At 37.5% G+C, this 24,010-nt stretch overlaps 1 protein-coding gene across 4 annotated transcripts in view; it reads left to right on the forward strand.

Moving 5' to 3' along the window:
• The window catches only part of Pcdh15 (protocadherin related 15), a 1,443,732-nt gene that overhangs the window by 768,288 nt on the left and 651,434 nt on the right, over positions 1 to 24,010 (forward strand). For all 4 annotated transcript variants that reach the window (XM_029542087.1, XM_021204350.1, XM_021204353.1 and 1 more), the window contains one exon: positions 14,765 to 14,883. In XM_029542087.1, the coding sequence (XP_029397947.1) occupies positions 14,793 to 14,883 (91 nt within the window). In that variant the 5' untranslated portion in view covers positions 14,765 to 14,792. The remainder of the gene's footprint in view (positions 1 to 14,764; positions 14,884 to 24,010) is intronic.

Below are 24,010 nucleotides of genomic sequence, written 5' to 3' on the forward strand. Positions count from 1 at the left end.
TTACATTTCAAATGCTATCCTGAAAGTCCCCTATACCCTCCCCAACCCTGCTTCCCAACCCACCCACTCCTGCTTCCTGACCCTGGCATCCCCCTGTACTGGGGCATATTCTTTACAGTTCTTTTAGGTATGCTTTCAAAATTTCTGTGATTATAATTTTGGATAGCCCTGAGAAATAGTAGGAGTCTAAGACATGTAGATGTTATATTTGTGTGAAGATAAATTAAGTGTGGGATGATAAATTAAGTAACATACATACACTACAGTATTAGAATTTAAGACTTCTAAGTTTGACAGAGGTCTTCCAGTCACCACTGTACTCTTTCCCCTGTGTTCTCTTCTTGACTTCTTCCCTCTTTCTCTTTTGCTTTTTGCCTTCTCTTTCCTCCTCCTTCCCTCCTGCCATCCACTCGAACAGGTTACTCTTAAACACAAAGTAAAAGAAAATAGAAATGCGGGATTCTGAAGAGCCACAGCTACAAAGCTAGGCCTCAAAGTGACTGCTAGTCTATCTGGCACACATAAGTTTTCTGGTTCTTAACAACTGAAACATTACATAAGGACTATTTCATGACTAATATCGATAGTAAGGCATATTTTTATAATTATTGGTTATTCACTTTCACTATGTTTTAAACTCTTGTTTTCACCATGACAGCTGCAACCTCCTATGTCTATATTCCCCTGCCCTTGGGAATGTCTGTCATCTCCCATGGAACCATCTGCCATATCTGATAACATCATCTGCAACCTCTTGTGAGACCATCTGCCACTTTGCATGGGACTATCTTACACCTCCAATCAGACCATCTGCCATCTCTTGTAGAAATATCTTCTCCTTTGATACTGTCTGCCACCTTCCATGTTCCTATACAACTTCCCATGGGGCCCTTTGCTACCTCCTGTGGGACTATTTGTCATCTCCCATGGTACTGTCTGTCATCACTTTCCATGGGACCATCTGTCCCTTTCCATGGGGCCACCTGTTCCATTTCATGGACCCATCTGCCACCTCCCATGGGATCACCTGTCCTATCTCAAGGGACCCATCTACAATCTCCCATGGGATCACCTGTCCTAACTCAAGGGACCCATCTGTCAATTCCCATGGGACCACTTGTCCCATCTCAAGAGACTCATCTGTCATCTCCCATGAGAACACCTGTCCCATCCCATGGATCATCTGTCACCTCCGATAGGCACATTTATCACACCTCATGGAACCATCTGTCACCTTCCAAGGGAGCATCTGTCACTGTCTATGGGCCTATCTGTCACTTCCCATGGGATAATCAGCCACTTCCCATTGGGCTTCTCTTCTACCTGCCATGTGACCATCTGTCCTATCCCATGGTGATATCTACCACCTCCCACAGGAAGGCAATATCTGCCACCTCCATGGAATCTCCTGTCACCTCCCATGATTGCTTCTACCACCCCTCATTAAGCCACGGGCCTTCTGACACCTCCTGTGGAATCATCTTTCATCTCCTAAAGGAACCATCTATCACCACAATATGCCCATATGCCACCTCCCATGGGTCCATCTGCCCCCTCTTATAGGAACATCTCCACCTTCCATTGAAGTATCCTCTACCTCCTACGGCCCGTCTGTCACCTCCATTGTCCATACCACACCTTCCATGGAACTATCTCTTCCCTCCCATAGGACCCTCTACATGTCCTCTTTAGAGGGATGTCCTCCAGCGCTGAATAGTAGTCTGAATAAAGAACCTGGCATTTTTCTCATGGACCTTCATCTGTAATTTTATGCAAATTCAATGAGGGTAGCATTTGTGATATTGACATTCATAGGGAAACTGAGACACTGAACAAAACATGGTCCATAAGAGATTTTAAACATTAATACTGTTAACAGAAATGAAGAGGTTTACTTGATATGTCAGAGGTTATTATTATAATGAGTGGTTTAGAGATTCCCCATAGCTTAAGATGTAGATGTCAAAAACTGGTTTAACCTTCTCTCCTCCAATCTTGACACTTCGCTGAGCATGTTGAAGTCACAGTAAAGTAGGGCTATTTCCTGGTCAAGTATTTCCATTGTGCCTCTGCGACCTTGCTTTGCCTATGACCTGGCCACAACAGTTGTCTTTCTCAGACCCTGCCACTCATTCTCCAGAATGACCTCCACTGCTATCTGTTCTGCACTTTTGGCCTAATCCGCTGCTTCCATCTCAATAATTGTTTACATCATTTGACAGTGCACCCAAGTCATAACCTCCTTCCAGATGAGAAACACTTTAGAGGCAAGGGTAAGATCTGCATGGCTATCTGCTCTGAGCTTGACAGAGCTGTGCAAATAATATTGTTTGGGATTTGGGAATGTGCAGCCTTGTTCATTATCAATATTTAATAAATTGAAGAAAGTTGATAAGCATGTGGAAACCTACTGGGTATGACTCACTCACCTCTCTGAAGCCTCCTTAATCCACCTCACACCAATAATCCCGAGTTATTACTTACTAAACTATCTTGGCCACTCTGGACCTAGATGGCTGCCCAAATGGGCTGCTCTCTCCAGGTTCTTACACATGGCTGCCACGCCTCTCTGTCCTGTAGTCCTCTCAGGCATGGTGTTTCTCCTCTTTTCCCCAGTCTCCCAGCATGGCAGATCTCCCCTCTCCTTCTCCTCTCTCTAGATCCCAAGTCTAGGAAATGCCAAAATCCTTCCTCTGTCTGACCTTCCCAGCTATTAGTTGTTGGCATTTGTATTTACCAATCAGAACCATCTAGGGGAGGGGATGGTCAGGTTCCCAGAATCTATATGCAGTCCCTGCTATTCAAGTAAGCAGTTTTAGGAACACAAATTAACATTAGAATACAATCAGCATATCAGCATTAGGCAAAACCTACTACAACTCACTGAGTAAGTTCTATCAGCTCAGTATTTATTTCCTGGATGACAATATTCATAGCCCCACCTCAGTTCTCAACTCAGTACAGTCTTTCTGTGAGCATCTGCATTTCAGGGGTTTAATAGCGCTTTAAGTCTTCAATATCCCAAGTGAAAGTTCGAAACCTGCTTATCTCTGAGCAACACCAACTCTAGAAACACCTTCAGCTTCCTTCTCCTACCTCCTGAGCCAGGGGCTCCCAGTCTAGTGGCTGGTTTCCCCCTCATACCCAGCTGTACTAACGTCATGTCTCAGTCACAGCTTGTATCCTCCTAACCCAGAGACTTCACAACACCCATAGCTTATTCATGTTCCAGGTCAAATGATATTTTCTCAGCATTCCCTGAACAAATATATAATGCAAGAACCCTCTCTTGACTCCAGTCCACCTTAAGCATCATATCCTCCTCAGAATAAGAAGAGTTAATATTAATAACTTCATGTTTGTAGTTTTGTCTCTTCTCACAAAAATATAAATATAATGAAGGTCTAATATATGCTAGCAAAGGAAGATGGTATCTAAAAAGTACTTAATTATGATATTTAATATCATGTACATGAGATATGGACAAATATATCAAAACATAGGTATTTAAGGATACCCCTTAGATTTGCTTTCAGAAACTGTAAACTGTTATTGGCTAAAGGAAAAATGCCCTCAATGAAGGCCAGGCTTCTTCATCTACCACCCTGAAGTGCTACTGTCTGACCATGTCTGTTTTCACAGGGGATTCCCTTCATTCTCATTTACCTCATAGAACATTCCCCACCCTGCTTCATTCCCAGAGAAATACATAACTCATCATCAGTATTCTTCAATGGAACAAACAAATAAAAAGCTAAGTCTTTTCAAAACCAGGCAAACACTATAAAGATGCTCTAATGACTATTCCTTTATTCATCTTTCATTAAATGTATCTTGGCACTGTGTACATGTTCCAATAGAGCATGGACTCAGACCTAGAGATGTGTTAGAAAGATACTCTTCATCTATAACAGAATCAAAGCTGTTCCCAACATTCACAAGGTCACCATAATAGAAAGCAATTGCTTCCTTAACTGTAACATTGTAGCGAAATAATATTTTGAAAATAGCCAATGAGACGTAATTTTAGTTTGCAGCAGTGTTTGACTTCTTTTCAAGAGTGTAATGAAAACTTTGCTTATCAGTCTGTTTTCATTCTCTTTCTTATTAGTTATTCTTGTTTGTTTGTATTTTTCCATAAACCAATTGCTATTGCCAGATGCTTACTCCATTCTAATTACTGTAGCTTACTGAGCACTCTACTCAGAATGAGATTACAAGAAAATTACAGACATGAGCCACACTTAAAGTGGCTTAATATGACAGTTGGATGGCGTTCACCGGGCCTGTATTACTTGGCGAGTGGAAGACAGTGTGTGATACAATTTTAGCCTTAGCTCGGGGGATTAAAATTAGTCTGCTTCTCATGTGATTCTGTGGAAGCGATTTTTAGAGGCTAATCTCTGCCAACAATATTTCCCACTTTAATTAGCAATGCCTCGTGGAGCTTAGTCCATTTGCCAGCTGTTTTGCTTGTCCACTTTTGTATAAAGCCCCTTTCAATATCATTAAATACACTTTTTTCTCTTTAATGCACTAAAGTCTAGAGAAAACTTCTGAGTTTATACCAATAACATATTAGAAATTCCCACCATTTTACAGGTTTCATTTTAGAGTAGATCATTTCAAAATAACAAAAAATGGTACAAGGAATATGAAAAAGCTTCGATGTCATCAGGGTTTGTTATTCTATATATATTGGTATTTCTTCCTTCCATATTTACATATACTTACCTTTAAAAAGCTGTACTTTCTCCAACTCTCACACAACACATGTTATGATCACAGACAGAAGAACCTTCGACGTGTCTATGACAACCATGATACTCACCTGGAAAAGCTTCTTTATAATTAGGCTTATTGAAAAATCAGGAAACACCCACATGAATGAAATGCAGTGTAACCATCCGCTTCTTATTTGTGTCGGTAAGAGTGAGGTGTATACTTTTAGTGCATAAGGTTTCTCATGGGAGATTATGTCAATCACAGTGTTGTTCAAAAAAAAAAAAAAAAAAAAAAGCAACTATTACCAAAAGCTGGCTTAAAAGATTGTCTTGAATCAATCCTCTTGAAGCCGCAAAAGCAGAGAAAAGTTATGGACAAACACACATCATTGGCAGAGGAACCTGGAGACTTGATAGCATGTTTAGACATGCTCACAGGGTTGCAAACTTTAGAGCACATATTTACACTCATGGCAAAAGTGACTACCAGAATGTTAAGGACTGCCTGAAGTGTGTTCTTACTTTATATTGAGATTTTTGGTTCTCATAAGGAACTTCTGAATATTTGTATATTGCATAATATTTATATTCTTCCTAGTAAGTTTGTAGAAGTTGTAACAACTATTTTGTTGTTTGTTTGTTTCTTTGTTGATTTTCTTGTTTTTGAGAATGTAATGGCTAACAGTATCACTGAAATTTCCAACTATTTTATCCTAGGTTCTTATGTTGTCTATACAGATAGTCTGCACATTACAGACATAGAACTTCTACCTGCCCCATCCTGAGTTTTCATCATGTTGTCTGTCATTCAGATGGTGCATATCTTACAGACATACAGTTTTTCCCAGACAAAATAACCTAAAACCTGTTACAAGTTCTCACAGTGTTTATGAAAATAGCATTTATGGAACAAAATGGTAATGACACTTGGCTTCTGAATATAGAGAGAGCTGATATCAAACTGTCTGGCTGTTACCTGGCAGGCTGTAAGAAGAGAGGTTTCAAACTGGCAGAGGATCTGAACACAAACAGCTCTATGGCCAACATAGTCTGTTATGACTAAGGAAGAAGCCAAAGGATGGGCATGGTCTTTGAAAGATGTTTGCACATGTTGCATATTCATACTAATCTAGTATAATGAAAAGAGGACTAAAAATAATCCATTTGCAACTATTAGAATTAGTTATCATGTAATGAACACTGATTTTATTTTTTAATGCACAATAAAATAAAAGCCATGTATTAGACATCCAAGAACAAAGGTAATATCAGTTGAAATTCAGCAGAGTTCACATATTCCTTCGTTCTTAGATTCTTTCAGGTGCAACATGTTCCTAAACTTCCAGTCACACATGTGACCTCTGAGCCAGGTGCAGTGAGGAATACATAGAACTATGGGGGCTGTTGTAGCCCATCAGTTAAAGTGCTTGCTAGAGATGCATGGGGACCAGAGTTTGGATCCCCTCGAGATCCATGCAAATGCCTGAGGAAATAATGGTGGGCTGCCTATAATTCTTGCCTTGGACAGTGGACACCAGAGATTCGCATAGAGCACCATGTCTAGACTTAGTGAGTAAAGGGAAATAGTCATTGTGGATGATGGTCATATAAACTTTGAACTTCCACATGCATGGACACACATGTACAAGTGTGCCTGCACACATGTATGTGTGTGTATATGTGTATATATATTTGTGTGTGTACATATATATATATATATATATATATATATATATATATATATGAGTATATATGTGTGTGTGTATGTATGTGTCTCTGTGCATATATATATATATTTATATTTATGTTTGTACATAAGTGTATATATATGTATATATATATGTGTGTGTGTATATATGTGTGTGTATACATGAATTCACAACACTGCATTGACATGTGAAAATGGAAAAAAACTCAAAAAATATAAATGAAACCCAATACATGCTGCCTTCATAATTGCTTCTGAATTCTCTGGTTCACATCTTCAGTTTACAGGGTAGCAACAGAATTTATTTTGGAGATGCATAAGAGGAAGGCAAGAGGTTGCAGTGTGCTGCTGTTGCCATTCTCCCCTTCAGCAGCTCATCATCCTCATTAAAACCCCTGCTCCAAAATCATTCCTAATATCTGATTCATCTTTCCCAAGGGTCTCAGAGTAATGATGCCCACATCTTAAGTCTGCTCAGTAGCTCCATACATCCACAAAGAATGGCTGGCTCTGATCTAACCATCCGTCTCAGAAAGTCGATAGGGAAGTCTCTAGCCATTAATTTGCATGAAGTTAATACTCTTTAATGATTTATTCCTAAGAGAAATAACTTGCTGAATCATGAAAAAAAATGTGGATTTTTTTTTCATAGTTTTGGAAACTAGGCAGCATAGTTTAGGAGTGGTAATTAAATCTTGAATCTCTGAACTTCAGCAGTGATCCTATAGGGAAGGCACTACTTTCTGCAGGTGAGAAGAACTAATTAATTGGGAAAAGACTGCAATTTAAACTTCCATTGTGTTTTTCTGATTTTCTTGTGTTCTATTTTCAGAAAATTTATTCTGAATGAAAAGAACTTTCTGTCAATTGCCAATATCCTCACCATTTAAAAGCATATTAAATTAATATTTGTATATTCTAGCCTATGTTAATGTATCTTCAAGAGTTTTCTAAAGAAAGAACTTTAAGATACAAATAATATTTGATTAGAAAGGGCTTACAAATATGTGTATAGTGACATGAAGAGGAAATGATATATTTCATTGATGCTGAAAATAAATAGCCCTTTAAAATATGTCATACATGAGACCTAAAGAGTTAGTATTTAATAACTGTTTTCCAGTTGTGTTCCACACTATACTTTTCATAATGAATATAAGGATATATTGAATGTTTTTGTAACAATTGCATATTTTGATGCAAAATTTTATGGTGTCTATATTTATAAGTTTGCAATATCATAGTGTTTGCTCAAACACTAGGTTATGAGCATTTCTGGGGCAGTTTTACTCAGGACTGACTCATTAGCTTATTACAAAATGGTCCAGAAATAATTGATTATTTTAAATAATACAGAGAAAGAGAGAGACAGAGGCAGAAAGACAGATGTACCTTCAAAGAAAATTTGTTTCAGGTTATGGAAACAATAAGTCATTGCATAAATGTGTTATATTTGACTTTACAGTGTCGTTCAGTGAATATCTACTGGTAAAATAAGATTCAAGGATCTTCAGTAGAAGACTAAAGTTTGCCTGTATATATGTATTCCTCTGTGTGTGTGTGTGTGTGTGTGTGTGTGTGTGTGTGTGTGAGTGTGTGTTATGATTTATCTGTCAATGAAGTGGAATGGCTTTGACAGTTCTTTATAAATTAGCATCACATCCAAACTCATACTGAGGAATGTTTACCTATGTTTTTCTTCCTCTCTTGTTTTTATTTAATTAATATTTTTGAGACAAGGTTTCTCTGTATAGACATGGCTGTCCTCCAGCTCACTTTGTAGACCAGGCTGGCCACAAATTCGGAGATCCATCTGCCTCTGCCTCCCAACTGCTGAGATTAAAGGCTTGTGGCATTACCACCTGGCTTGTTTTTATTCTTATAACTGATCATTTTGTTTTAGTTATCTAAATTTTACTCTATAATCACAAATAGTGGACATACTTTAAGTGTAATGTCTCTTGTGTCTTGAAGCCATAGCATCTGATATAGATTTAATGTATTTTGAATATATAAATGGACTGGGATTCTCTTTTAACTCGAAAGTAGTTTATTCTTACCAAAAAATTTTGTGTTTTCAAGTAAAATGTGGTGTTGCGTTAAGATCTTGTCTTTTCAATCGCGATCACAGCATCCTTGGTGAATTTGTAGGATAACTGAAGGGCTTGTATTATTTTTATACAAAAATTTATTTTCCTAAGACAAATGATGTATCCTTCTACCATTAAAGAAAAATTGATCATTTCCTTTAGCATAGTTTTAAGATAACGTTTAAAGTAATTTTATCAAAACAAAGATTTTAATGTTTTGTCTAAAGGCTACCTTTATCTGCTCCTTTATCAATGAGACTATTATTTGAGTTACTATATTTGAGATATTTTCCCATGCATCTCAGAGCATAAAGTCTAAATACATCTTAGCAAAGACGTTAAAAATAAAGAAGTACTAATTGAAGAAAAACAAATGTAAAGTTTGTTTTTAAAAGTTAATAAAACTTAATTTTAGTATTTACTTACAAAATTGATCTTTACTGATTTTTATCACCAAAAAGGTGTATTTAGTTCTGGACAAAAAATCGAAATTTTAAAGTTATAATAAGTCACTTGAGTCCATTATATTAAGGACTTTGCCTAAAAATTTCTAGAAACAGTGAAAGTTGAACCATAATTTAACCCAATTTTAAAAATGTGGTACAGAACTAATCAGAATTCACAACAGTTAAATAAATAACTTTTACAAAGCATATATTTAGACATTTGTAAATCAAGTCTTTCAATTACATTTTCTATCTCTCAGTCTTTATTACATGTTTATATTATATACATAGCATTATTCAAATCATTATTTCAATTAGTGTTTTCTACTGTCATTGATGACAATGTAGGTAATGAAACACTGATTGACTGGCTATAGCTTTAATGCCAAGTGACAAGAAGTGTATATATTTGGCATGTTCACTTCTTTCACATTTAGTTTTTATTTCTGTCTACAAATCATTGTAAATTGGTAGGTTCCCACATGGCAGAGGGAAGACACGGTTTCAGTGCCCAGCATAGATACACTCAAAATGCCCACTGCTCTGATTTGCAGGAAGGATTATGCCATAGGGCTCATGTAGGTGTTTGAAAGATCCATTTGCTTTTGTTTGTGTATCTGAGGGTTCCTAAGAGGGAATAATATTTGAAAATCCAAGAAGCCACTCAAACTGCTGCTAACTCTCTTTACCTTCAAGAACACAGGAAAATCAATCAATCTCTCTCTTCTCTCTCTCCCTCCCTCCCTCCCTCCCTCCCTCCCTCCCTCCCTTCCTTGCTCCCTCCCTTCCCCCTCTCCGTCCATCTATCCTCTGTCATCTATCTATCTATCTATCTATCTATCTATCTATCTATCTATCTATCTATCTATCATCTATCTATCGTCTATCTATCCATCTATCCTCTGTCATCTATCTATCTATTTATCATCTATCTATCTATCTATCTATCTATCTATCTATCATCTATGTATCCATATATGATCTATCTTCCTATCTATCCTCTATCATCTATTTATGATTGTCTTAGTTAGGGTTTTACTGCTGTGAACAGACACCATGACCAAGGCAACTCTTATAAGGACAACATTTAATTGGAACTGGCTTACAGGTTCAGAGGTTCAGTTCATTAGCACCAAGACAGGAAATGGTAGCATCCAGGCGGGCATGTTGCAGGAGCTGAGAGTCGTACATCTTCATCTGAAGGCTGCTAGCAGAATACATGCTTCCACACAGCTAGGATGAGGGTCTTAAATCCCACACCATAGTGACACACATACTCCAAAAGACCATACCTGCTCGAACAGAGCTGCACCTTCTAATAGTGCCATTCCCTCAGCCAAGCATATATAAACCATTGCAATGATCGATCTATCTATCTATCTATCTATCTATTGTCTATCTATGATCTGTCTTTCTGTCTACCTATCTATTTATGATCTATCTATGTTCTATCTATTGTCTTCTATCTATCTATCACCTATCTATCTACTGTTCTCTTTTTCTCTCTTGTTCTCAGTCTACCTCTATTTCTGTCTTTCCATCTCTCCCTCTTTCCCCAATTCCTTCGGACTCCTTGTGTCTGCCTTCCCTTTTTCTTCCATCATTTCCTCCCCATTTTTCTCCTGATATTTTCCAATTTCCAGACATTAACTTATATAAATTAAGTGAGTCAAGAAAGTGGCAACACTGGGGCTAGAGAGATTGCTCGTCAGTATGGGATATTTATTGATATTATACAGAATTGGGGTTCAGTTCTTGAACTAACATGATGGTTCATAATCATCCATAACTCCAGTTCCAGGAGATCCAATGACTTCTTAAGATCTGTGAGCACCAAGTGTATGATGCACACATTTAAATACAGGTGAAACACACATACATGTAAAATAAACAAAGCTAACATTTTTTTGAAGAAAAAAAATGGAACTCATTATCATTACATTTTCCTGTTAATTAGTTAGAAGCCCCAATATTTTATTGCTGTATGGCAGGACATAATGAAGGATTTGACTCTTTGGTGGTGTATCTGAGAAGGCACCTAGAAACTCCATGTGGAGAGTTATTCAGTTCCACATTCATAACCAATTCGTCTTTCTCAGTGTTACAATGTTTCTAGAATTTTCACATAATACCAGCACTGCAATAGATACACAGTTGACTGTTATTAAGGGTACTGTTTGGTTTTAACCTATTATTAATTTATATTAATTACAACAGAAGATTGTTTTGCCTGGACTTGTATTTTAACACCACAGATGCCACTATGTTGCCACATATGAAAAACAACCACACAAACAAACCTTGCACATATATGACTTCGGTACAAAACATGGGAATTTTGAGCTAGACAGTTCATACTAAACAGGCCAGGACACTGTTACGTTTTCCGACTTTAGATAAAATTGCATTTTGGTTTTTGTTAACTGAGGAGTCCTAAGAGAAGACTCATTATATTTATCTTCAATTTGTGTATCTTAGTTTGGATAACTTTTCCAAGTAAAACTATCAAATCAATCTTGGCTTAATAACTCATTTTCAAGACAGCTCCTTTATCCTGAGTGTATGTACTCATAACGTTAGTCCCCACACTAGGGTCTACTCTAAGGTCACACCTAATATCTCTATTCATAATCTTCAGCCAGTGAACACTAGGGAATGCTCATCCTTGTATCCAGTGAAAAACTAGGCTATTTCCCACTCTTACATCACAACATTAGCTGAGACATGATAGCTTCTTTCCTTGAGTTTAAATAAACATGAAAAAAATAAGATAACATCAGCATATATAATAATAAATGTAAGTAAACTATGATCATTTAAATGCATTTTATATAAAGTGCATAAAATAGTTATACTATATTTGAATATGTTAAAACATTTATTAATGCATGAAATTATGAGAATGTTTCTACATCACCAGTATAGAGTGTAAATTTATATATAAATATATGAGAACGGAGGAAAGTAAGGTAATCTAGAAAAAAGGGTTGCATGCAACCTTATTTCCTGAATGTTAAATGTTAGCGAGAAAGGGATGACCCACCCTGTCGTACTTAAGACTAGACATAATTTCCTGCAATCATGAAGACACTCCTATTATTTCCCAATGGAACAAGTAAAGGACTCTTGAGTCAGTTTAGGAAATTCATATGGTGAGTGGTGAAATATAGGCACAGTGGAATGCCTCCTGTTTTCATGTTGGTAAGTGAGGTGGCAATGACAGGAGCTTTGACTTCCTCTTCAAGGTGGGTCTCAGGCATTTCTCACTAGGAATAGAGAATAGCAACATGGTCTTTTTATATTATTCTTTATAGACTGGGTCAAACATCAGAAGTCCTGGGCATTTGACTGGCCAACCACTGAAGGTAGATTTCCCACTACATTGTGGAGCTTCTATGTTTTCCTCTTGAGAGTACATGTGGGACAGCATCTCAGCATAGTGACAGCACACTCCAGATTCGTCGTCTCAAGAAAACCATTGGTCCATTTCATAGTGATGAGGAGCAATGATTTAAAGAACAGTCAATATTTTCAAAAGTGTCTTTGTAGGATGCTGCTTACGTATCTAGCTCTGCTTCTATTATCCATCCTACCACCTGTACCCTTGAAGACAGCCTGGTTTAAAGGCTGGAGGTCATGGCTTTGGTTTGTACTCAAAAGTAACAAATGAAGAGACTGTTTTGCTTGCCATAAGACATGAACAGACTACACTTAAACTGTAGACACCTTTCAGAGAGCTTGCAGACAGGGCTGTTAGAAAGCTTTTGCTCTTGTGGAATTTTCTACTTTATATATCAATGCTTGGTGCAGCCTAATTTCATCTGTTAGCAGGTAGCTAAGGGTAATGTGATACTGTAATTTTTTGACAATGTTGGCTCTTTCATTCCATGTCACTTATGACCTTTTAAATGTCATCTATAGTAATTATGTCTGTGGAGTTCTATATTCATTTGGCTAATAAGTTCCATCATGAGAATTGAAAAATTATGGCATTTTTCATCATTGATATTGTCTACCTGATAGAAAACCAAGAGGTACCCAGTGCCCCCTTTGTAAGTTCTTGCTTGGTGAACAGATTTTGAGAATATGAAATGATAGATCAATACAAATCCTTTTTTAAAAAATAATTCTTTAGGGAAACACAATTGATATAAAATCCAAAATTGATGTGTTCTCTAGAGAACAATTATGTTAAGGCATTTTAACCCACAGGAAAAGATCAAACACCAAGCATGAAGCTTCCTCTCTTATCTGTGAGATTGAAAACATAATTGTGACAGCTTCTATCCCCAGTATTTTGACAGGGTTTAAATGTGACTGCCAAAGTAACTATTAACTACACCAGAGGGTTGAGCATGCTAATTAAATTACCTCCTTAATAAAGAATAGATTGAAGTTATTCATAGCTCACTGTATGCCTTTTAAACTCTGGGCACACTTTGGAGTTCTCAAGCATAGTAATATCTAGAAAGTGATCAACTGGGAAGAGTTGTACGTAGTTGATCTGGCGCGTGTTGGCTAGAGACACAGTCCTGCTTTGAAGGTAATGTTTAAAATATTCTCTACTCCCTTATAAACATACAGGGATTTTTACCTTTATAAGTTTGTTTTCTGCAGTTCAAAAATCTCAAAGTGAGTGATAAAGTAGTCTCTGTCTAAATCATCTGATCGGTTTCAGCGCATGTCATGGTGGATCCATTAGTTGGCACAGTGTGGCAGTAGCTATAATGGTATCCTCTAGTTCTTGAGTCATAGACCTCCTTTAAAAAGAACATGCTTACTACGTGGCTATAGAGAGTCAGATTTTCTCCATATGTAGGGTAATGGGTTTACAGGGTGGGTTGTAGCCTCCTTATAGGTTGCTGGATGCTGAACACATTGAAGGCATTGTAGATTAAAATTGGAATTAAAACAAATGGAAATTGAACAAAGAATAATACAAGGGTAGAGATTCTGCATTTTCTTTATTCAGAAACAACCAGGTTTTCTCCTGAGCTCCTCTTCGTCCAGGCTGACAGTAGTCTATCTTCTCTGTCCAGTATGCGTGCTTTTAGTGTAATGTTTTCTGAAGTATAAGAGATCCTGTAATAAGCTCGTTCAAGGTCTCATATTGAAGTGGATTATTTCTGGAATCATAACAAGACTGGTGGCTGGGATGATTTTAAAATGATGACCTGTAAGGTCATTCTCATCTTGAAAGCTTTTAAGTGAAGTAAAATAAAACAGTATCATCCTGAAGAGCAACAAAGTCAGAGTTAACCAAGGGAAAGTGAAGTCACGTGGGCAGACTCAGCATCCACAAGGGAAGCCAACTTCTTTCTGACTTTGGATAAGATGTTGCTTTTCTTAATGAATATCACAGCAGTATCATCTTGCTGATTCTTTAATTTTGAATTCATTTTTATTCCTTAAATTCTTTCAGTCCTAGAGTTGGAACCCAGGTCACTGACCATGCTATGGAAGTGCTCAGCTGCTGAAGTCATTGCTAGCCCTTCTCCCCACCCCTTCCTCCCCCCCCCCCACATGCACACATCTTTAACATCATTTTGTCTGTTTTCCTTATAATGTTGTCATATTGGAAAGAGAAGCGTTAAGGCCATTATCTTCCAACAGCATAGGAAGGCTAGAGAGCATCAAGTGGTCTGTGTTAGCCATGAGTGTTACTGAATAATTGATGGTGTGATGCAGGTAATTAACTATGAAGTCATTACGGCTTCTCTGTGCCCTGACAGTTTTGTTTTCCTAAAACTGATAATGAACATGTCAAATGTGCTTTCCTGCTTCCTGTCATTTCAGATCAGCCTCGAGTGAAATTTGACAGAAGATGTTCCTACAGTTTACTGTCTGGAAGTGTTTACCCTATGGGATCCTCATTGCCTCTCTCTTGGTAGTCAGCTGGGGCCAGTATGACGATGGTAAGTATACCTTTACTTTGATCTCTGCAGTTAAATGAGGCCTCTTTCCAGTAATGGATATTGATTTGTAGTTATTTTCAAAGGCTATAAACTCATGGTAGTAACTAAGTGGATGAGCCTACAAAAGTGGCCATAGATATGTTTGATTCACTATAAAGACTGTAGTATGTAGAGAATCCAACATAAAACCTCCATTTTAATACTTATTAAGAAAGTGCTAAATTGCTTTGAAAAATATGAAGTTCTGCTAACGCCATTGAGTGAACACAAATAGTAGTCTCTAATAAAGCCAGCAATCTGATGGACAGCACAGTCTCCCATGAGTCAAAAATCTGTAACAGGAACAATAGGAAAAGCCTTAAGTAGCTTGAGGGCTAGTGCCACCACTACACATTGCTTTATTAGATTCCTCATGAATTTGTTTGGGAAGAGAAAAATGTCAAACTCTTGGCAATTGACTTCTTAAGTCATTCCATAAAAGCAAATCAGTTTTCTTTAAAAGAAAATCACCTACCGTAACATCAGAAGATTCATTACATTAGGTCTGTAGTGACCTAAATATATTTGTTCTAGTTTTTCAGTATGACAGTATGTTTTAAATACCACACAATAAAAATTAGGATATTTGTGTGAGATATACACCTATATGGTATATTTATTTATGACACACACATTTATGTATATATTATATACACACATGTGTTTGTGAAGTTGAAAATATGGACAAATTCCTTTGTGGGAATGCCTCCCTCTAAAAATATATTTATGTCTGTAAATTGCTATTGTTTTTATTCAATGTTTGTTCAGTACTGAGGGAGCATACACACTGTAGCAACCTCTTCCCTCTTGACTTGTTATCGGGTTGGACTCAGTAGTAGCACAAGGTGTGAAATTCTTTTTTTTTTTTACTCTGCTTAGCTAAACTGACATGCTGAAGATAAATGAGTATTCTCCAAATGTGTTCAAGTTGTACACAGATTCAGTTACCCTTGGTCCTCGGTATCTGCGGAGGTGAATATCTTTTGGGATGGCAGAACAATCCATAATGTTTATTCATAAAATCAGAAGATTTACCCTGGAGTGGTCCCGCTAATTAGCACTCTGTTTATGTCAAGTACATCTAAATTAAATGTTCACAGTTTTTCCTTTAGTGGGAAATTTAAATAACTGGGCCAAAAACATGAATTTTAAAAAGTAGTAATAAATAAACAGCTGCTTGGAATTTTAAAAATACAATTTAAGAGGCATTCAAGTATATTGAAGGAACACATTTTAATTGAGCTCTGGGTAACAAAACAGTGTGCCCATATTTATTCCATAAAACATTCTATTCTCATTTATATTTAACCATCATGTTGAGCAGGCAATCCATTTCTCATGTTATACATTCACAAAATATGTACTTTTAGCAAAGCAATTTGTGTAATCAGATGAAGCCACCCATGTTTAAATCATAATGCTATCAATGGATTTCATTCCTAAGCTCATTAGAGCTTTTGCCCTTTTCTCAACAGACTTGTTCAGCCTTTACTATAGGATTATGTGGCGACTATGGTTATCATGCAGTTAAGTCCTTGAAGGAGGGTGTAATATTGTACCTTTCTCTGATGGCCAATGCCAAGGCTAACCCTTAAAGGCTTCAAGTCGGCTGTCTGCTCAGCCCCCAGGGTCTTCCCAGCTCACTCCCAGAGGTGAATGCATTGAGTTTTGGATGAGGCTGATAGTTCAATGAAGAATGCAGGTCCTTGAGTTCTGCAGTTGTTTGATAGGGTTTTGCAGGATGTGTGTGGCTGCACGCATGCCTCAGTATCCCCTGTCTGCTTATACACCAGGACAATTCTCATTCCGTAGCTGTACTTCCTGCCAAGCTTTTGCTCCTATTACTCACTCAATTCAATGATCATTGGCAATTTGAGTCTTCTCAGTTATATATGAATAAAATGAATTTTTTTCCTCAAATTCCCATATGACATCATATATTACCTTTGTATGACACCAGTAGTGAGTGAGCGTGTCATGAAGAACATACAGGACCACTTTACTGATCACGGAATACAGGTAGATAGAGGTACTGTTTATCCAGCGTCTGTGTATAGATGCAAGGTTAAGGTTCATGCAAGGGAAGAGTGACAGCAATAAGGAATAAGAGAAAAAGTCAGATGCAAAGATTACTTTTGCCATTGATTATTAACTGGTTAAATGAATGCCTTATAATAGCTGACTGCATATTGATATACAGAACTTCAGAGAAAATTGAAGGAGAGAGGTAATTTATCATCTCTTATTAATTTATCATCTTTAGTTAAATAATTAATTGCTAGACCAGTAAATAAATAAATGAAAGATGCAAAACATTTTGGGCTTTGAATAGTTTTATAATTCATATATATTTTCTTATCTAAATATAAGGAAATGGAACAAAAGTAGGCACTACTTATTTAATAAATATTGTTTCTAAATAGAATATTCAAGTATTCTTGAGATATATAAATCCTTTTAAAAAACATTAGCTGTTTTTAAGATTTTATTTTAAAATTTATTTAAATATTTAGATCTTTAGATTATTTGAGTATTTCATACCTATAAATGCATATTAAATATGTATGTATATTTGTCTTAGTCAGGGTTTCTATTCCTGCACAAACGTCATGACCAAGAAGCAAGTTGGGGAGGAAAGGGTTTATTCGGCTTACATTTCCATACTGATGTTGATCACTGAAGGATGCAGGACTGGAACTAAAGCAGGTCAGAAAGCAGGAGCTGATGCAGAAGCCATAGAGGGATGTTCTTTACTGGCTTGCTTCCCCTGGCTTGCTCAGTCCACTCTCTTATAGAACCCAAGACTACCAGCCCAGAGATGGTACCACCCACAAGGGAACCTCCCCCCTTGATCACTAATTGAGAAAATGCCTTACAGCTGGATCTCATGGAGGCATTTCCCCAACTGAAGCTCCTTTCTCTGTGATAACTCCAGCTGTGTCAAGTTGACACAAAGCTATCCAGTACAATATTATTATATATTTTTGACCCAATTTAATCCTCTTTCCTTCCCCTCTAAGTCCTGTCTTTTACTTCTCAACTAAGTATCCTTGCACTAGAATTATAGAATAAGCACTCGTCTCCTCCCTTGATAAGCCTTCATTGTTTTGTTATGATTCAAATGATCAAATATTCTTACCAATGTCTACTTTAATTTCCCCTTGCCCAACATTTTTTTTCCTTACTTCATGTATTCTGATTTTGTTTGTTTGGTTGGTTGATTGGTGGTTGGTTTTAAATAAGCTGAGTCCACTTAATGCTGTCTGTATATACCTAGGTATAGGACCATCTACTAGAGTACGGGTAACCTTATGGCGGCCACATCTCTGACGAAAGTTGACTCTTTATCCCCAGAAGCCATCAATTGCCAATAATCTTTCAACTAGAATTTGGGAGAATGTGCATAACATCTTCCAGTACCATGAAAGCTAGCCAAAAGGATGAAGCTTCCACAATGGGTACCAACTTAATTTCATAAAATATCTCATCCTATCGAAGGAATAACTATTAGATTCATTAAAAAATGTATAGAATATTTACTTGACAATGGTTACTTAATCTATGACATGGTTTTATGACTAGGCAAGGATTAATAACACATATGAGGTAAAGAATATTCTGTGAGGTTAAAGACAGTAAATTTACCTAACCATCAGAGCAAGTAGAAAATTGGAGAATATGATTAACTTTCAGCTTATGTTATATGATGAATGTTAGCTGGCTGCTAGGCTTGGTTTTTCATCTATCTTCTAATGGTGAGGAACTGTGCGTGTGCTTCTATCCTCAATACAGAGCTGTAAGATGTGAAAACACATGGGTTTTGTGGTTGTTTCTATAACATTTTCCTAAGAATCAATTTTGTGCACATAGCCTTTGCTATTCTGTACTCTAACCTGGAATACTTCAGTGGCTTCAGAATTCTGCAGTAACCAGCTCTCTTACTGTCAATATGTACAGGCTGGAGGACGGAGATAAAAATAGACAGAGTAGGAAATTAGATTCTGATAAGCAGTAGAGCGCTTGCTATACCTAGGGCACACAAGCAGCCACACATGCTATTCCCAAGATTCCACAGAAGAGCCAGCCTGGTGCCAGTCTTTCAGGAATTCTCTCTGCTCTGTTGAGTCAGGAAGTGAAAAGTCTAGCTCAGCATTCCATCTGTGTGACATAATTAATAATGATTGACAACAGGATGCCCTCTTTGTGGTTCTGAGATGAGAAAACTTGATATTATTGAATAATCACATCTTAGTCATGTAAAAAGACAGAAATCATTTTTACTGTAATTTAGATTGAATTAGAACAAAAAAAACCCCACTTTAATTGTGATTTTACTTGTCTTGGTGTCATCTAAGACTCTAGTATTACATGCTAGCCTGACCCTTCTACATGGGTCTCTTTCAGCCAGTGCATATATCTTTCCGCGGCTTTACAAATCCTCTTAAGCTCTACAGTTTGGTTTTTCTCACAACTCTCATGAAACTGCATTTTTCTAAAGCCTCCAGTGGCTCCCGTGTTGGACGAATCCTGTAATTCTCTAGCATTTCAGTAAGAAGGGTTATTGATCCACTCTACCGATGACTTTATTGCTTTCAGGGGTTTTTTTGCATTGACCTTTTCAGAATGTCTGGCTACTAGCTTTCTGTACCATCTTCTCATAAATACTCTACCTGTACCTCCTGTTCAATTTGGAGATCATCCCAATCTTGTTTATAATTCACTAAAGAGCCATAAATCATACTTAACAGCATGTACATTTTATAATTGAATAAGGTCCTGTCCTTGGCTGTTATTTTCTCCCCTCTTCTCTTAGTCTGTGGGTCCACTATGTATGCTTTCAACTGTGCTCTACTCTGCCTGCTAGACTCTCTACAAAAACACATATTTAGCCAACATTTGCTTAAGTGTCAAACTCTGGGAAACAAAATTAATGCATCCCATGTGATCTAGTAGACTAAGCATGAATAACACTTGATTTACATAATAATAGACGGGGGAATGGTATACATATTTTAGGGAAATAAACAAAACCTGTTGAAGAATTTGGAATTTGGTTAGTCACAGAGTGATTACACATGTCTCTTGGAAGTACTGTGAGTTCAAAGGACATAAGGAAAGTACTTTGAGTTCAAAGGGCTTAATACATTATATGAGTTATACTTTCAATGTTTAATGATTCATGTGAATGTGCATATCAGTCCTAGGAGAGCAATAAGGTAGGTACTGTTTATAATATTCATTTATTTGTACTATTAATCAAGATTCTTAGTGGTAGATTGAAAAAAACAAGCAGATGTTGCCATCTTCCCATGAAGTTAATGCATTGATACAAGACAGAGGGAGAGCCTACAGACGGAAGACACAAATATGGCACTGCCAATATCACACAATGGCTTACACTGGAGCAAATTATTAGGGTATGCTATGGCTGGCATTCCCTGAGGCCATCTCCTCTTTGACTTGCAGAAAGTCACCCTCTTGTACCTTTTCAACTGCCTATCTCTGAGTGTTACAATCTCTCTCTCTTTGCATCTCAATTTCTCTGTTGTAATCTATTTATAAGAACAACTGTTAAGTGGGATTAGGTTCCATTGTGAGAGTCTCTTCTTCAAAGGCTCAGTCTCCTGGGAACAGCATCCATTCTCATGTGTGACAGTTAGTTTTAATTGTCATAGAGATACGTCTAAAAAAAAAAAAAAAAAAAAGAAAAAAAAAAGATTTTCAATAAGAAAAGATCCAGACTGAGGTAGCTTGTAGATATGTGGGGAGGGGTTTTGATTTATGTGTGAAGACACAGCCTTAAACTGAGGGCCACCATTTCCTGTTATAATGGACTGTGCATATATATTTTGTGTATATATTTAGTGTGTGTGTGTGTGTGTGTGTGTGTGTGTGTGCTAAGCTGTAAACATGTAGGCATTCATTTTTCTTTTCTTCTTCTGTTCTTGACCATAGACGTGATGTCACTAGCTGTTTCAGACCTGATTCCTTGACATCCTGGCAATGATGGACTGTAATAAGAAATTGTTAGCTAAAGTAAGCCTGTTGGCCCTTAGCTTAGCTTGTATTTTGTCAGGGTATTTTATTACAGCAATAGAAAGAAAACTGGGATACAGCACAATGGGGTAGAAGTAGATTTTAGAAGGTTTTAGTCAGGAGTCTTGGTCTACACCCCCTTAACAATAAGAAAGAGGTGTTATAGCTATCTATGCCTTAAGGCAGTGAGAAATTATTGTTATTTCGATAATAAAAAAAAAAAAGTCTCTGGGACTCCAGCTAAGGCATGATCACAGACAATAAAAACCAGAGGACAGAACAGCTCAGACTTCTTAGATAAAAGAAGGGAAGTAGAGGTCCTGAGAAAAGCAGGCGTGAGGAAGAGAGAAGGGTCTTTCTTTTCTTTAGGGCACTTTGCTAGGATAAGATAATGAAAGCATCATTTATACAAATGCTCAGGAACTCCTCTTCCATTTCTCCCAACACTCCCTCTCCATTTCTAGGGATTCTGAGTCCCTGGTCCTTTGGTGATTATCACAGTTGGGCTTGGAATGAGTATAGATGTACATTGTTTCCTACTTTAATTGTGTAGCCCTCTTCATATTTGTTGTTCAGTATGCTCGTTTGGAATAAATACATAAACGAAAACTCCAGACCTTTGTTATATCTCGCATAATAAGCAGTGTTCTTGGTAAAGATTCAGTTTTCTCTGATGAACTATTGAAGCATCAAGCTATTTGCAAGGATGTTAGACTATCTGTGGGTAGTAAACTATGCGCAGGAATCATGTTTTACTGTTGGTATACTGCACAAAGACCCTTTGCCATCCTCAGTTCTTCTCCCACAGAAGCAGCTAAGAAGGCCACTCGTAGTCAGATAAACTTTCAGAAGATGGCCTCAGTCTGTCCTATAATAATGGATTCACTAAGGAAGGGTTTTTCTCTTTCTTTGCCTAGTAACACCAATCTGTCTTATAGGGTGCTATTCTGTCTTTAGGATGCTATTCTGCCTTATAGGATGTTATTCTTAGGAAGAGGCAAACAAGCACATACTTTCTCCAAATAAGAAAAAAGCCACAGAGCAAACAAAGAGACCATGAAAATCCCACCTAGGTGAACCACTGAGTTTTTGGGGGGTACTTTGTGGAGCATGAGTGGACTGTGCCTATCTGAGTGGGGATGCCTCAAAAGTAGAGGCATCCATGAAACTCCACTCTGGCCTAGACAACAGCTCAGTTTCCCTTCCCTTCTCCCTTCCCACTCCTCCCCAACTCCTCCTGTCTCCCTTCACAAAAGGGAGGGCCTCCCAGGGATATCAATGGAATACAGCATATCAAGTTGCAGTCAGAGTGATTATTTTAAAACCACACTGCCTTTCCCTACCCTAAGTTGTCTGCTCTGTTCATCTTTTCCTTTTCTGCTCTCCTTCCTTTACTAGGTCCATGCCTTCTCAGGTTTTCATCGATGAGTCTCCCTATTCCTCCTCCTCCTTTTATATATACATATACATATACATATACATATACATATACACATACACATACACATACACATACACATACACATACACATACACACACATATATATATATATATATATATATATATATATATATATATATATACTGATTATTTCCTTTTGTTCAGATACTCTCTCTCTATCGTAACTTCATTCAATTCTTAAACTTCTCGTATTTGTAGTGATTAGTTTTTTTCAATATGCTATATTTAGCATCTCATACATGTTTAAGTAATATTCTTGTGTATCTGGAACATGCAATTTCTGTCTGTTCATGAAGGTTCTGAAAACCACAAATCATGTCATTATTTATATGAAAGGAACACTCAAAAAAAAAGAAAAAGAGAAAAGAGCACTCATTACAGTAGAAACTAGTTCTCTTTTTTATTAGATATTTTCTTCATTTACATTTCAAATGCTATCCCAAAAGTCCCCTATACCCTCCCCCTCAACCTGCTCCCCAACCCACCCATTCCTACTTCCTGGCCCTGGCATTCCCTTGTACTGGGCAAAAGATAACTGATGCTTTCCTGCCTTATTGTATTCTACATGATTATTGTGTAATAATTCACCCTTAGTACCTTTCTACATATTGTACAAGACAGACACAGAGACTCTCAATAGCTTCTCCAGTTTGTTACAAGTAGGAAGGACATCAAACTGGGATCGAGTCTGTTGTCTCTGCCACATGGAGAAGAGTCACAGCCCTCACATATTCTGTCATGATGAATTGTATGTGATACCAATATTATCTACCTTCACATGGCTGTGATACAACAGCCTGACAAAAAGTAACTTGGAGGAGAAAGGCTTTATCCTAGCTCACATTTCCTGAGGGCTAGAGTTCACCATGAGAAGGATGGCATGGCAACCATAGGGCTTGGCAGTAGACACAAGAAGCCATCTGGAAACATTTTACCATCATGCAGGAAACAGAACAGTAAATGAGGGCATGGTCGAAACCCATGCTCTCTACTTCCAGTAGGTACTCATTCCAGCAAGCTTTCCCTCCAAAAGTTTCCATAACCTTCCAAAACAGTACCACCCACTCGGGATCAAAATGATTGAATTAATGAACAAAAGGGGATATTTCCCATTCAAACCATTGTACCTGGTTCTTTGCTACTTTGTGGGTTGTTCTTCCTTCCACCATTCTCCACTCTGTTTCTTCTACCTTTTCAATCCCCTAACACTAGATAAGAGAGAAAGAAAGGATGGAGAGTAACGTGGTTTGAATATGCTTGGCCCAGGGAGTGGCACTATTTGGAGGTGTGGCCTTGTTAGAGTAAGTGTGTCACTGTGGGCATGGACTTTAATATCCTAGTCCTAGCTAACTGGAAGCCAGTGTTCTGCTAGCAGCCTTCAGATGGAGATGTAGAACTCTCAGCTCCTCCTGCACCAAGCCTGCCTGAATGCTGCCATGATCCCACCTTAATGATAATGGACTGAACCTCTGAACTTATAAGCCAGACCTAATTAAATGTTGTCTATTATAAGACTTGCATTCCTCGTGGTGACTGTTCACAGCAGTAAACCCCTAACTGAAACAGAGGGGAAAGGGGCAACAATATCA

This window comes from Mus pahari, chromosome 9 (assembly GCF_900095145.1).
Source record: "Mus pahari chromosome 9, PAHARI_EIJ_v1.1, whole genome shotgun sequence".
Taxonomy (NCBI): Eukaryota; Metazoa; Chordata; class Mammalia; order Rodentia; family Muridae; genus Mus; species Mus pahari.